Source organism: Gambusia affinis, linkage group LG13 (genome assembly GCF_019740435.1).
Source record: "Gambusia affinis linkage group LG13, SWU_Gaff_1.0, whole genome shotgun sequence".
NCBI lineage: Eukaryota > Metazoa > Chordata > Actinopteri > Cyprinodontiformes > Poeciliidae > Gambusia > Gambusia affinis.
Genome location: NC_057880.1, coordinates 8,419,305 through 8,435,319, shown reverse-complemented (window position 1 = coordinate 8,435,319; position 16,015 = coordinate 8,419,305). Strand labels below are relative to the sequence as shown.

Below are 16,015 nucleotides of genomic sequence, written 5' to 3'. Positions count from 1 at the left end.
TCTCCAGCAGTCCAAACTAGAGACATGTGGCTCCCCAGACAAGCTGTCCAGAGTGGGAGAGCTCGCTGGACTCATTACAGGCAGGGCCAAGACGGGATAGCTTGACAGAACACCGTTGGATCATACGGAGAGTTGGAACGGTCGGAGCTGAATTGTTTTTAGCCCGCCTGCGTGTGTATGCGCACTCGCCGCCACGTTTGTTAGGAGCCACGCGCGCGCAGACAACTGTCCGTCCCCTCGCTCTCCGTCTGTGCCACCCCTGGCTGCCCCCTCCCCCGCCACCCTCAGTGGACACGCAGAAACACACACATACGTACACACGCGTAGCATCTCGGCCTGGCCATAAGGATTGCTTAAATGTTTTCAGTTGTACTGGACAGCTGAGGGATGAAGCGGCCAACCACAGGCTTCCATTGGTTGGACACCTCATCCAGAATCTGACTCATAGAAATGACTGGACGTGGACCAGCGAGCCAGTAGTCGCAGCCAGTTTATAATAGTTTTATCAGCTTAACTTTTTTTCCTCATCCTCATCCATTTTGACAGTCCATCCATCTTTCTGCAATCCAGTTTGGAGTCGAGGAAAGTTCCTCCTTTCCAGATGATAACTTCAGTCAGCATGATCTGTCTAATAACGGCGTGACTTTTATTGGTTTGTCATCGTTTGTGGCATGTTTTATTTCGGCTTACTCTCAGTTAACTTCTCTCTTTCTCTCTGTGTGTGTGTTTTTTCGTCTTGCCTCTTAGAATATTTTCTTCTCCCTCTTCCTTATGCCTCACTCCAGTCCTCCCGTCCAACCCCTCTCACGGCACTCTGTTTATAAGTAGCAAGTGATCCAGAGAATATGCTTTGTTCCTGAAAGAACAGGAGAAGGAAACGAGAGAGCAGGAGAGAGTGGGTGTATTTGTGAAAAACAGAGAGAAGAGAGGAGAGGTGTGATTCTGAAGCCTTAGTGATACACTGGCACCAGTGTGTTTTTCCTTTTCTTTCTTTTTTTTTTGGTGTCCCTCTGTGGCGGTTTGTTCTAGTCACCAACACACCGTCTCACAAGCACACACACACACACACACACACACCAACATGTGCATTCTCACCAGCACCCAGAGGTACCGGCGGGGCCGGCGCTCGCATGGTTCCTTCGGCGGAGCAGGTGTTTTCCTGCGACGTGTTAACGAGCACGGCCTGCTGTCATTTCTGCTTTAAATGGATGTCACAAATAGAACACAGACACTGACTGTTCTCGTCTCCTGGAGAATGAACTGAAACAGGGTGATCAGAGCGGGACACACACCCCTTTAGTCTAATGCCCCGAAGAAAACCTACTTCAGTCAGTTCCCTTTAAAAGTCACGTAGTTGGTGTGTAATTTAATCTCAGTGTAAATAAAGATGTTCTGTGAGGGCCTTAGAGGTTCCATGTTTAACAAGACATCACTCTGCAGCAGTCACACATGGTGGTGGCAGTATCATGGTGTTGTTATGCATTAGGGAAGAGCTGATTGGAAGCCGAATGGCGTTAAATATAGAGCTAGTCGGATAAAAGGTTTACTTTTCAGCATAGACACATTATTGCTTTGAGACCATCTTCAAGTAATATATGAATAATGGCATAATAATATAAAGTCAATAATCTTTAAGAACACTTAGCACTGGAACTGGAAGACATTTTAAATGTCTAACCATGAATTATTGAAAAATTCATGGTTTTTCAATAAACCATGAATAAAATTGATTATGAGGTCTCTCTAAACAAAATTTGCATTCATAGGGAGTTGCATACAAATGCACCCCTCACTTTTAAGACTCTTACGTGTAAAAATGTTAAAAATCATGTATAATTTCCCTTCCACTTAACAATTATGCACTACTTTGTGTTGGTCTGTCAATTAAAATCCCAATGAAATGAAGCGAAGCATGTGATTGTAACCTGACAAAAATCAAAAATTTGTTGCTGGGTGCAAATACGTATGTGCAAACGTATTCTACGCACGTAAGGTTATGCACAGAATAATTTCTTTTTGTACTCATTATTCTCAAAAGAACCTATGTGAATCCACATCTATGTGCAGTTTAGCCCATATGTGGCTCCATGTTCCCGGTGTGTGTTATCCACCACTGTGGCGTGGTGTTTGGCACTCGTGTAATCCTCTTGTGGGTCAGCTAAAAAGGCAACGGTCAGTCACCGGTGCCAAAGCGCGGTCGGATAATACTTTTGTCGGCAGATGCGCAGCAGATGTTCGTCGTTCCCGCTGACGTCTAAGAAGAATAACTCCTCCATGTGTAATCCTGTTTGGTCTCATGTCACATCATCTCATCCTGTGTCGCTGCAGCTGACCAGTGGTTTGTGTGTATTAGTGTGTGTGGTGGAAGGGTCATCACCTCAACACCTGCCCATGTATCAGCCAGATGATGTTTCTGGCATGGATATGTTGAGTGTTGCGCTGGTAAACATGTTTTTTTTCTTTTTTTTTCATCTTTTACACAATAATCCGATCTGAATCTGGCAGGCGTTGTGGGAGCTGTAGAGATGCTGTGTCTGTGTGCGTGTGTATTTGTGTGTATAAATACTACAGTGTGTAAAAGTGCGTGTCATATAATCAGAACAGATGACAGTTGAGCGGCTCTTAACCGTCCGGGGAATAAAGTCAATATTTAAATCATCCGCATCATTATTTTTGTTGTTAATCCTACTTTCCATACATCATACTGATTAACTGTTACAACCCTGAGAAACATCACGATTCCTCATGATCTTCTATCCACAGTATTTGCACCAGATATCAAAATATATGCTTATGTTTTCCTCTCTGTGTATTTGCGTCTCTGTCCAGGTGAATACATAAAGAACTGGCGGCCACGTTACTTCCTGCTGAAGACAGACGGCTCCTTCATCGGCTACAAAGAGAAACCTCAGGATGCAGACCTCCCTTATCCTCTAAATAACTTTTCAGTAGCAAGTATGTTGCAGTGACATTTACACACTGCCACAGATTCTTTACTCTACTCTTGTTCTTATCGGCAGCTTAGAACTGAGCTGCCGATATGTGATTTCCAATTTTGGAAACTTTTACCAGTCAATTTCCGATTTAGTCTCAGTAAAACCCCTAGTAAATACGTTTAAAGTTAATTTTTTCCTGCACTCTGTTGTCATTAAGTTTTAGATTAGTAGCGGAGATGAAACTGCCCTATTCAGGTGAGAGAGACATGAGTGTAAAATAAAGTTTTCCTTCACTGGGTTTCTTACTAGATTTACATTTTAAGCCATTTTAAACATTTTAAATGAGCAATTAGCACAGGTTAGCATCAGTAAAGCTATGTCTTTGTGTGTATTCTGTAGAGAATGCAGCCATTAAAATTTTTGAAAAGAGGATTGATCAAGCTGAAAATATGCAGTGATGCTATCTGAGTTTTCTGCACGTCTGAACCAAAAAAAAAAACATTGAAATGAGTGAAATTAATCAGAGTATGTGAGCCAAATAAACTTTGAACGCTCACCTATAAAATCAGAAAGCATTAATTATATACCATCTCTCTTTAAGGAATTGCCAGCACATGAATCTATTCCTTTTGTTCTGCCTTGGAGAATATAGACTGTAGTTTAAATGTATGCTTCCACTGCATAAAGTTTACCTAGTCTTTTTTTCCCCTTCCATTTCATTTCCTTTGGAGTAATAATGACATCACAACCTGCTAATCAACCTGTTAAGTTTAGAGAAGAATCGGTGCAGCTGGTTTAGAAACTAGCAGATTTCTATATCTGAAGGAAATTATAGCCCATGTTTTACTGAAATGCTGCCATGTATCTTCCTATAGTTCCATCAAACAGAGCCTCGGTGTAATATTACATCCATCAATGCTGTCATTATCCTTGTTATCCATCTTCACAGCGTGGTCGTGTGTTACAGGATCCACTACATCCTCTAATTGGCTGTTCGCTGTGTGTCAACACCTGGTTAGCAGACTCCAGGACATTGTTGACATGTTTAATTCTCCAATTATTGTCTCACCAAGACTAGCTTAATGCATAATTTCCAGCATCACCTCCTTTTGCTACATTAAATATTTTCTGTTTAGTGTTGGATATGCAAACTAATCTTGTCCATCAAGTGTGTAAGCTTATGCAACGAATAACCAGACAAATAGAGGTTTGTTTGTCTTTGTAATTAAAGTTTTTGTATTTGTAGAAAATGGATTTGTGCCTGTTTAAAACATTTGTAGTTGCGATTTAATTCTGTGCAGTTTGTGAACATCTGATACAAAGCAGAAATGTATATAATGAAAGGGTTGCTGATCAACACATGTGCTTCTTGAGTCTGTACCCCCCAGAGAGATTGGACAATGACTAATGAAACTGGCCAATCAGGATAGAGACAAAGGTTATTGTGAACTATGAAGCCATTCATCTCATACTCTTTTTATACAAATAAGTCTGATCAACTAATAATTAATGGCCAATACACTATTTATCAGTGTTTCTACAATACTTTTGCTAATGAAAGTGATGGATTATGAAATCTTGGTTTGGAGAATTGTTTTGTACCAATACTTTACATGCAGTGAAACTTATGTACTTTAATAACGGAGACATCTTTATTTCCCGGAGACTGTGAATACAATCTCTCCTCCTATTGGCTGGCTTGATTGGTGATTGTACAGTCAGTTGGAGGCAGAGGTCGGCATATATGTGTTATTTTAATTTATTGTTCTCACAATACAGTTTTTTTTATTTATTAATTTTTTTTTACAAAGATGCCCAAAACTGACCACGTGATCAAAAATGTTATTATTGTTCCACGAGAGTATCAATAATTATGAATTTAGTAATACAAACCACACTTTTTTAAAGTAAGTGACATCCTGAAGAAGCATAATTCAGATGAAACTTTTATAAGAGCAATATTTCTGTTTTAATGTTAGGAATGCTATGCAATGCTGTCATTGTCCTGCAAAACTATTTAATGCCTAAAAATAAGTAATAAATAGTTTTTTAATCATAATCTAAATGATAATAACAGTACCACAAAATGTTGCGATAAAATTTGAAGTTCTTATCGCCCACCCCTAGTTGGAGGTCTAAGAAATCTGGAAACTCTACACAACTTAATCAAAAATGAAGATATGTTTTGCAAACCCAAAATACACCAATTTAAACTTTAAACCAAAAACAAAAAATTACATTAGTACTACAAATGTTAACTCTTCAGATTTCTGTTTTTCAAACATTATAAAGCTGGGTTTACAAATATACTTGAAACAAAATTCATCAGCAGTAAAGCTGGTCAGACGAAGCAGATGCTAAAATGTTTTCAGCTTAAAATCCTTCCCAGGTTTTCATTCGCAGAGATTACATTTTAATTATTGTATATTTTTTAAATATGCCACTTATCACCCACCATCCATCTCCTAATACGTAAACGAAGGCTTATCATTTAGCAGTTTAATCTGTGACATGATTATGTTTTTTCTGTTTTGTGAACATAATCAGACATCCACTAAGCTGATTCAGATGTCACCTTCTACGTATAGTGTAATTCAGCTGGGGTCCTTTAGATATGAAAAAATTGCTCTCAATTACTGTCTTTAAATTAATCAAAATGAAACCAAAACAGGCTTAGTCCGCTAAAATCAGATGGCTTCGGGAAAGCTCCGTGTGATTAATCTGCGGAGTTGAGTCGAGAATGATACAGTAGAACCGGCTGCTTGACCGCCAAAACAGAAAACACGAGGAATGGCGGATTACAAACTGATACCTCAGAGAAAGCGAGAAAGAGACGGTACGCCGAAGGACACGGGAGGAGGGAAGGAGGGTAGGACACAACCCTGGAAAGGAGGACAAGTATGCAGAATGAGGGATGGGAGAGGATCAGAGGTGGCAGTGGAGGGGAAAAAGAGAGGAAGATGAAATCTTGGAGGAGTGAAGATGGAGATGGAGGAATGAAAGGGGAGGCCTTTTATGGATGAGGTGTGTTGGAGAGGGAAGGAGGAGTGCTGAACAGACAGGGAGGAGGAGGTGAACACCGGGTTGGAGATGGAGGGAAGAAGAGGGAAAAAGAGTTTGCGCGGAGGACAAGCCAGGCCATACATCCGGCCCCGGCTGCTTGGCACAGCACCGGCTCCGCCACATCTGTTGCCCAAAGCTGGGAAGCCAGGTGGCGTGTGTGTTCCCTGTGTGTATTTGTTTACTTGTGTGCAGACGTGTGTGTCTACGCGCATTTGTGTGTGCGAACAACAGAAGTGGTCAGATGGAACAGAGATGGTACAGGCCTGTTCCCTGCAGAGGGACTCATACATACAAGCTTGACACACACACACACACACACACACACACCCGTTAAACTGCTACACAGACCTCACCGTCGCCTGCTGTGGCAAACAACCCAATTTCAGCTAACATTCAAAGTTCATTTTACATAGAGTTGCCTGTGTGTGTCCATGTGAGGACATTAGGTTTTGTTTTGGCACCGACAATAGTGTGACCTTGTTTACTGGCAGCGCAGCAGGCCCTGTTCACGAGTCAGGTAGCAACCGCTTTGTTTGACTTTACATTGAGGCGCCGCTGCGTGGATGACCTGGGTGGTTTTGCCATTAACCTTCCTGTCTATATTTAGACGGAGCCTTGGCATGCTGAGCTGGGCCACGCTTAAAACAAAGGCCTCCTTCGTGATCTGGAAAACGTCTGAAATTTGATCGATCAGATTGTCAGGTCTGGGCAAAAATGGGAAAACGAAAGCGGGGATAAGTATTTCTGTTTCCAGACCTCAGTTTATATCCCATGGTCTGAAAGATGTCCTTTCAGACAATATAAAGGACATATTAAGAATGTATGAAAGTAGGTTCCTTCCATACTTTCTGTCTTGTTTCTTTCCTTCCTTTTCCTGCTCTTACTTTATTTATTGTGTCCATCCTGTTTTTTCTCCTTCTCTTTCCTTTAAAACCTTTCATTCTTCTTCTCCTTCTTTCCTTTCTTGGTTGGCCTCCTTTCTTCTTTCTATCCAACATAATGTCCTCCTTCCCTCCTCCTGTCCTTGCATCCTACCTTCCTTCCTATTGTGTAACTTTCCTTCCTCATTAACTTCTTATCTTCCTTCCTTGCTTTTTATTCTTCAGTTTTATCTTGTCTTAACTTCCTGACCTTCTTTGGTAAGTCCTCTGTCTTATTTCACATTTCCTTTCTTCCTGTTGCTCTTCATTCCTTTCTCTCTGTCTTATCTCTTACGTATCTTCTTTAATTCCTTCCTCTTTTCTAATTCATTCTCTAATTCTTTCTTTCCTACTTTTGCCAATCATTACTATTGTCCTTTCTGCTTTTACTGTTGTGCTTGTCTTTCTCTTTCAATCTGTGTTTTCCTCCTTCCTTCTTTCGTATCTTGTTTTCTTACATTCCTCGCCGTCTTTCTTGTATCTTTCAAGTTTCATATGTAAAGCACACTCTCTACAATGCAGGTTTTTTCTTAAAGTACTGAAGAAAAACATAAGAAGAACTTGGGAACTCCGACGTTTTCAGTCCGCAAATTTCTTGAAAGGAAAATGTAAAAAATGAAAGACAAGGGGGAAAAAGTGTGTACAAATCCTGTTAAGAGACAGTGATGGACAGACAAGGAGAGATAACGGAAGCAGAGGCTCTGATTGGACGGACAGGAAGTCAAAAAGGAGAGCAGAGGAGAGGGGAAACGAGGAGAAGAAATGAAGGCTGAGCCATGTAGAACAAGCGGGGCAGATGAGAGGACAGAAGACGGATCGTAATGCTGTTTTACACCACTTCATGTCCTTCATAAGCACAGAGACTGCTGAGGGGACAATGAAGATGCATTCCTTCCCACAGCGAGCTCACAGCCCCATCTGGCTGTGTATGCCGACGTTTCTGTGTTTGTGTACTGTATTATGCTTCTGTGTAATAACGGCCTACTGGGCTGCCTGTTCTCATAGAAATGTGTCTCATCGGAGAGCCGCCAGATGCGTGTGCGACGCAACACATAAGATCCTTTGGCACAAGAAAGCAGCTTTTTTTAAGTTATCGGCTTTCGGAGTGATTTCCTATTTTTACACCAACAAATTAAAACACGAACTGTGTTTTCTTCATGACAACTTGTTGTTTCAGCGTAAGACTCCCAGTGAGTTTCCAGCTATATAGAGGCTGTAGCCAACATTAAAGCACTTTAAAAGTTAACATGCAGGGCTGACTGGAAAAAGGTAGATTTATTTCATTTTATGATCTTTATTTTACATAAGAAATAAAAACTGAAATACATTTAAAAAAAACTAACTTGACAATTTTAAGTCTACAATAATTGTTAATAAAAAGTCTTACTTCTTTCAATTGTCTTCTTGAGATTTGAACTTCTTATAAATTTTGCTTTGCTCTCTTCATTTTGTGTTTTGAGGATGAAATCCTTTCTCCAGACAATTCACCACTTGGGTTTTTATTCCAGAATGCCAGCTGATGAAGACAGAGAGGCCGAAGCCAAACACCTTCATCATACGCTGCCTTCAGTGGACCACTGTCATTGAAAGGACCTTCCATGTGGATTCGCCTGATGAACGGTTGGCTCCTTAAAAGATTAAATCCTGAAATATCATAGCATATACCCGCTCAGCCTGACTTTTAGCTTTGTTTTCTCAAAAAACACCAGTGTTGTTTTGACACTGATGAGAGGAAGCAGTATGGTGCACCTTCCCCACTCAGCTCCTACTGACTAGCGGCAGCAGCAATTAGCAAACAGCTAGTGCGACTTTGATTGTGCAGACCACTTCTGAGTGCATCGCTCCTAAGAATGTTTGTAAATGACATAATGTGCAGGAGACGGAGTGTCAGAAAGAGCAGGAGCTTCTTAAAGAGACATAGGCCCAACTTCAAGGCGTCAAATTGTGAAGTCAGATTTCCTTTATGTCATGTTTGATATATATACTTCATTTTGAAGGTAATGTAGTTACTTCATGCTATAAAATGATATTATGTACCCGGAGAATACATATGTGTATCTGTTTATCTCTCAGGGCTGAAGTTTGGTAGCTTCCCTTAAATGTCCCTGTTAGAACATGTGTGAAAACTGAGACTTTTTTTTTTTTCTTTTGAAAAGTTTGAGGAAGTCACTTTGAAGTTGAGCAGATTTAGTTCACAGGATTGCCATTTAACTAAACAAAAAGTAGAAAAGCAGCAAAAAAATCTTAACACAGGTCGGTAAAAATAATAAATAAAAAAAAACACTTAAAAATGAATATGTTTTGGATAAACCATAGAAAAAATATCGGGTGCAGTATATTCAGCAGCATTAATAGGAGCAGAGGTATGTATATGAAGGGCTTCACTGTAGAGAGTTTGTGCTTTGTTGGTGTCTGAGAAAGAGACTGAGTGGAGAGGAGACCTTTCAAGTGGTGTTGGCATAAATTCTCCAGCTGCTCAGTTCCTTTCTGAGGAGCTGAGGTGTTTATCTCCAGAAAATGAACAGCTTTGCCCAGAAGACCACAGATGCTTCTGTGCACGCTTTGAGGTTGCGTGTATATATATAAGTGTATGCGTGTGTGTGTGTGTTGCAGCTGTCCGTCCAAGTTTCTCCTCCTTATATGTTTTTTGTTGAAGTTTTGCCTCCGCATCATCAAATGGAGCTCTCAGAGTTAAAATAAATCGCATAACTTCCTATTAATTAGCTTATAAAGCGGGCGTCTCTGGCAGCGAACGCGGCTCCAGATGTGTTTGTGTTTTGCTGTCGATTCAGAGTGTTTGCACATATTCAGCACCACTGAAGCAATAAAACTCAAAGCTTGTTGATAAGAAGAAAGCAGTGTGTATTGTGCCACAACTGGGTGCGTGCGCGTGTGTTACTGTATGGGGCTGTTACTGTACCAGTGCTGGCAGGCCTCCAGCTACTACAGCCCCAGCCGTGTGGGGAGAGGGTGGCACGTGTTGGCGCGGTGCCCGACTGTAGGCAGGCCCATTATCTCTCATTAGCAAAAGGAGGAAAAAAATGAGGAAAAGAGGCTCATTATACAAAAAAAAAACCACTTTAACCGAGAAAGAGCATTTATCTGCTGCCTGACCTTGAGAGAGTTCCCATTGCTTTTCACATACCCTGTTTGCACAAGCACACACACACACATCATCTCTCGTGCCACAAATTAACGCTCCGCTGTCGGGGATGGAGCGTAACTTGAGTTTGCCCTTGTTTTTGAAACGTCTAGGATACTCTCCGGAGTCTTTGCAGAAGAAAGGAATATAGATCTTAAAGCCACGGTGCTGCGTTTAGGTTTAGACGACCGATCCTGTAGAACCCTCAAAGGAACATATGGGTGCTTAACGCAACACAAAGAGAAACAAAGGTGATCCCCGATGACTCAGGAACGTTTCATTGATATTTTTCTCATCGGGACTTCATTGCAGGTACATGTATTTGAAAATGTTCAGCGTCGCTCCTGCAGGGTCCCGAGGATTTAGAAATGCTAGAACATGTGAACATCATGGCTGGACATGAGATCTTCAGAGCTAACTATTCATGAAGAACTTTGTACTTAGTTTTATTGATGAGTTTGTACCAATTTATTAACAATCATCTGCAAAATTAACTGGAATAAATAGACTGAAAAATGGTTATTTTCTGAAATACCAACCTACTCAGAGTGGTAATTATTCCAAAGTTGTACAAAAAATAAATACATTTTTCATTTCACCCAAAAAAAGAATCCACCTTTGTCTGTAAATTTGCTTTACCTAGCACTCCTCAAGCAGCCTAGTTTTAGTTTCACCTGAATGAAACTGTAAAATAAATAAAAACTAAACTAAACCAAAAATGTTTATTAAGCCCTTTTCACTATCCAGTTATTTGATTAAGTGAAAGAACCAGATCAGTCCTACACTGTAATAATGTTAAGCAGAAGAGCTTTTCACATGTTGATGTTGGAATGTTTTTAGCTGCAGTTGCATCCTTTGCTACAAATGATCAAGCAGACATTAAAGGAATGCTGAGGCTTTGCATTTTAGGCAACAAATTGTTTACTTTATTGTTTTAATAAGGACTTGCTTTTTTCCATTTTTTGTGTGCATATTTTTTATATATTTCTAATATTGTATAAAATAAGCCTTGTTGGTTCAATGGAAAATCTCCAGAAAGTGTCAACTTTTAAAAAAATCTGATTAATCTATTAATTATCATAATAATCAATAGAATGATTAGTTAGTACAATATTTGTTAGTTGTCGCCCTGAAGTATAAAAGACATAAAAGACTTATTATAATCATGTGATCTATAACAACTAACTATTATTTCCATGCACATAGAATTAAAAGAAAGCTCCAACGTTTTGCTGTCCATCGTCTGAATTTCTCCTCTCCTCTGCGGCGTAGCAGAGCGGAGCGAAGCACTGCCCTGTGTATGATCCATGACATTCATCATTGTTAAAAACCCCGTAATGTGTCCACACATCCTGTTGCATGGCTGGCCTTCTGTTGCAGAATCCCATCGACACACACACACACACACACACACACGCACACCCACACACACACACCCAGACAGTCAAACTCACTTGCTTCCTCCCAACAGATGTTGAACAGCACTGCTAATGGAAAGTCAATGGGGAGGAACGATGTTAGCAAACAACAATGCATTGTTCCCTCTGATGGATTGGGGTGTGTTGGAGCACACCCGCTCACCGTCACATCCACGCACACACACACCCACGCACGCACACACACACCCACGCCGACAGGCATTAGTTCTGCTCTTTGATCATTGCTCATCTGGTTGATTCTCTAGCTGACCGTGTTTTCTTCTCTGTTGAACAAATAGGTGTTTATGTTAATTAAAAACACTTCAGCAACCTGAAAGACCCGGTCTGGGAAATACATCAGTTATCCAATTTAAGGACGGGGTGAGAATGGATTGACCTGTCAGATTTTTGGGCTTGTTTGGGCCTGTGCTGCTATAAGTTTATTGTAATTTTTCCATGACAACGTACAAATCGTTTCAGTACAGAATGTCGTGCTGAAAACAAACCCGAAGCTTCATCGGAGCTGAAAGAAATGAATAACTGTCTCCATCACCAGAGATGAGTGGACAGAGGCCATCCAGATGGTGGCAGACAAGCTGCAGAGACAAGAGGAGGAGAGGATCCAGTGCAGCCCCACCTCCAATATTGACAACATGGTGGAGGAGGAAATGGACATCTCCACTACACACCACAAACGCAAGGTGCTGCACACAGTCGTAATGCACGTCGTCACAGCTGTTTCTCTGCTCCACTTTAGCTGAAATTGAAATAAGAACTTTTTCTATTTAAATAAATTTAAATTGGTTGGGTATTTATATATCAAAAATCTCCCACTTTTCAGGTGTTTGTTTATTTTTATATTTATTGTCTAATCGGTATTTTATTAATATACCGTTTACATTGTTTTTAGATTTATTTTCATATTCAATAGGGTATATTTTGTCTCTGTGTTGCTGTAGGAAGTGAAGTTAATAAATGATTATTCTACTCTATTTTAATTCTGTTTTTTCTGCGCATTAAAGCAGATTGTTTGTGAAAATAATGAATAATTTGCTCCCAGTTACTCAAATTGTAGCATTGTATTTACAGTCTTATAGGAGCGTGACCTTATTTACAGCTCCGCTCGGGTCAACAAATTGTTAATTAACTTCAGACTATCACAAGTAGGCCTCCTTACACAAATTAGGTAGATATATTTAATCATCTACTTTTATTTTTGAGAGTCTCTATAATTGTTGCCTTAAGAAAATCCTCTGATTACATGTTTATTGCTGTAGCTTTAAGCTATTTTGCTACTGACTGTTGCGACCCAGCTCAGCCAGGGGGAAGGAGAAGTAACATTAAAGAAACCTAGATGTTAAGGTTTATCAGTTTGGAATTTATTGTTTGGGTTTAACAAAATAAAAAGGTAAAAAAAAACAACAACCTTACAATCAAAGGTTATGGTGTTATAACCAAAAACAAAACACTGAATAAAACAATTTCCACAAAACAACCACAGTTGGAAACCAAAGATCTTAACCAAACAAAACAGGACCAAAACCTAAGGTTAACAACAAAACTCTAGTAGGCTACTATAAGCTTGCATACAAAGCCCCCCACAGGGACTATCACAGGCAACAAAGATTTACAAAAGCTCACAAAAAGACAATGCAGTATACAGCAGTCAACAAACATCCAGCAAAGTGGCAACCTGTCTCTGTAAAGAATCAGCCCAGGAAGTCTTGGGTTTAAAAAGGGAGGCCTCTTCAGGGATTGGTGGAGCTGATAATTGATGAGCCAATCAGCTCTGCTGTAGACCTCAGGGAGTGGCACAGGAGGATTAGGGCTGCAGCCAGTTCCCAGTGAAGTTAATTTCATTAGAAAGCTGCAGATATACAGAAAAGAAAGAGACAAAGGAAACATACAAGGCCACCGGCCATAACACTGACATATTTTTTTTTTCTTTATGTGCACTTCTTGTACAAATAAAAATAGTGTCAGATTTTTAGACACTTCAAAAAAGAAACTCCCTGTGCTGCATCCATGTAAACTACAGAAATGAGGGAATTTCTCACTTTGTTTTATGTTTTTTTTTTTTTTTTTAAATCTATTTTTCTTCTTCTCTTCTGTTTTTATCAAACTTCTAAGGTAACCTCAAGACATTAGTGACCGTGAGGAAAAATAGACATTGTTACTGACAATAAAATTATCTATTCTTTTGGAAGAAGTTTTTAACTCATTTCAAAACATCTTCCTATGAATGTCAGCAAGACGTCTCTAACATGACACACGACTGAAAACAGATACAAAAAAAGCTGGTTTCACTGGCATTTATTTAACAATTCAGTAAAAGTGAAATATTTCACTCTTTTGCTCATTACTATCTCTGGGTATATTAAATGTATCTCACTTTAGCAGAGTTCTCAACAAGCCTACAGCGTCTTACTTTGACAGCGACTCTTCTTTGTTTCACAACAACAGACGATGAGTGACTTTGATTACCTGAAGCTGCTGGGAAAGGGAACGTTTGGTAAAGTCATCCTTGTCCGGGAAAAGGCCAGCGGGAAGTATTACGCCATGAAAATCCTTAAAAAAGAAGTCATCATAGCCAAGGTTTGTCAAATGCATTTGTGTAAATAATATTTTGATGCATTTCCACGTCGTGCACTGAAAATGGTTTTATCCTCTGTTGTGTGTACAGGATGAAGTTGCTCACACACTCACAGAGAGCCGAGTACTGAAAAACACCAGGCATCCTTTTCTCACTGTAAGTATCTCATACATGCAACAGAATATGTAGCATCAAAGCACAGAAGAATATTTTATGGCTAATTTAAATTTGTTAATCCTTTAGTCTGCCATTACCAATTCTAGAATGTTAGAGGATAATATTCTCTAATACACTAGAGAATATATTTCTCTAATATAGAAATAAAGTTTAAATCAGAGTTTAAATTATTATTACAATATTATTGTCTATCGTTCCTGCTGTTACCAGACTTTACGTATTTATGTTAAAAGCTGCTTTGTGAGAGAGCAGTCGCTGTAAAACAGGGTTTCACTATTATTTAAAACAACTACAAAATTATTAGTATTCCCATGTTAAACTTCCTTCATTATTTTATATTTGTAAGTAGTGCAGTCCTTGGTGTTGGCATGCCAGGTCGCAACCTGCAAGGCGAAAGTTCCACCGAGTGGACCACTATGACAGACATTTGAAAGTTCAAAATAATAAAGCAGAGCAAGTTAGATGTAACACATTCAGCCTTGCTGTTATCTACTGCATGTACTGCTCTCTCTCTCACCCTCTTGCAGTTTACTGAGTGAACAGTAAGCAGGTTGTAGAAATACAATTTCCTTTCAAATAGCTTTTGACTCGATGTTTAACAATATACTGATACTGCAAATGGCTTCCTCTGAGTCTTCTCAGTAACTATGTCAACACCGAAGAGTGTCGCAATCAGCAAAACCAGGTATGGAGTGTTATCTGAATAAAACTTTGAAGTTTTCCCGCCAACTGGCCGCTGGTTAGGGCTGAGAATCGTTCAGTTTCTCACAGCGTCTCTAATATGTGCGCATTTATCATCAGCATATCTGACCTTTCTGTAGACAGAGCACCGCCATCAGTCGCTTGGACTTAATTGATTTCGGTTGTTGGCTTTTTTTTCTTTCTCTCACCCCGTCTTTTAACGTACACAAGCACGCGGATGCGCATGTTCATCAAGGGAGCAATTATAGTTTGTATCTGCGTTCACCCCCGTCACACCTGCAGCCACAAAGAGACGGCGGCCAACTGTTCTTTTGCTCAGCAGCCTTTTCCCCTCAAAAGAAAACACAAAAGAAAACACGTGCACACATCTAATCCACACACGTATACTCGAACGGTACTTTCTTTGAACAATTGCACAGAGGCATAAACAGTTGGAGGCAAAGTATGATGATGTTTTGTTGTGCCTGCTGTCTTGGCTACAATGGGACTAGAGTTCCACCTGCGCTCACAATTGTTCTCCCACTTCGCTGTTTACTTCAGGGTGAGAGGATGTGGGGACAAAGACATGTTAAACAGGCAAAATGAATATATAGGTTTGTTAGTACTCGGTTTATTGGTCTGTAACAGGTAATGTTTGTGGCGTTACAGGAACACAAGGAAAATCTGGATGCTACTATATTGTCCAAATTCCCCAAAGAATGATCAGCTCCTCTGTGTATTCTTAGAAAAATGAAAGTCTCAGTAAATGCAGGTCTGTACGTTGGGCTTGCCCACTGAATGCAGCTGTGTTTGAAACACACACACACACGCCCACACACGCACACACATGCACCCACACACACATAAATGCACTTTGTTAATTTCATTGGAAATGTGTGTGTGTGTGTTTTTTTGTTTTTTTTTATTTGTTTCAGTCGCTGAAGTATTCATTCCAGACTAAAGACCGTCTCTGTTTTGTCATGGAGTACGTGAATGGAGGGGAGGTAGGTCTCATGCAAACACATTCGTGGTTAGCCGAGTTTATGTTGCTGCTTTAAACAGCCAGTTGAACCGCAACTACACCA

The 16,015-nt window shown here is 40.0% G+C and overlaps 1 protein-coding gene across 3 annotated transcripts in view; it reads left to right on the top strand.

Annotated features, from left to right (window-relative positions):
• The window catches only part of akt3a (v-akt murine thymoma viral oncogene homolog 3a), a 63,906-nt gene that overhangs the window by 29,312 nt on the left and 18,579 nt on the right, over positions 1 to 16,015 (top strand). For 2 of the 3 annotated variants that reach the window (XM_044135614.1, XM_044135615.1), the window contains exons 3-8: positions 2,830 to 2,955; positions 8,428 to 8,539; positions 12,036 to 12,180; positions 13,943 to 14,074; positions 14,163 to 14,228; positions 15,866 to 15,934. In XM_044135614.1, the coding sequence (XP_043991549.1) occupies positions 2,830 to 2,955; positions 8,428 to 8,539; positions 12,036 to 12,180; positions 13,943 to 14,074; positions 14,163 to 14,228; positions 15,866 to 15,934 (650 nt within the window). The remainder of the gene's footprint in view (positions 1 to 2,829; positions 2,956 to 8,427; positions 8,540 to 12,035; positions 12,181 to 13,942; positions 14,075 to 14,162; positions 14,229 to 15,865; positions 15,935 to 16,015) is intronic. The other variant, XM_044135616.1, reaches the window with a different exon arrangement.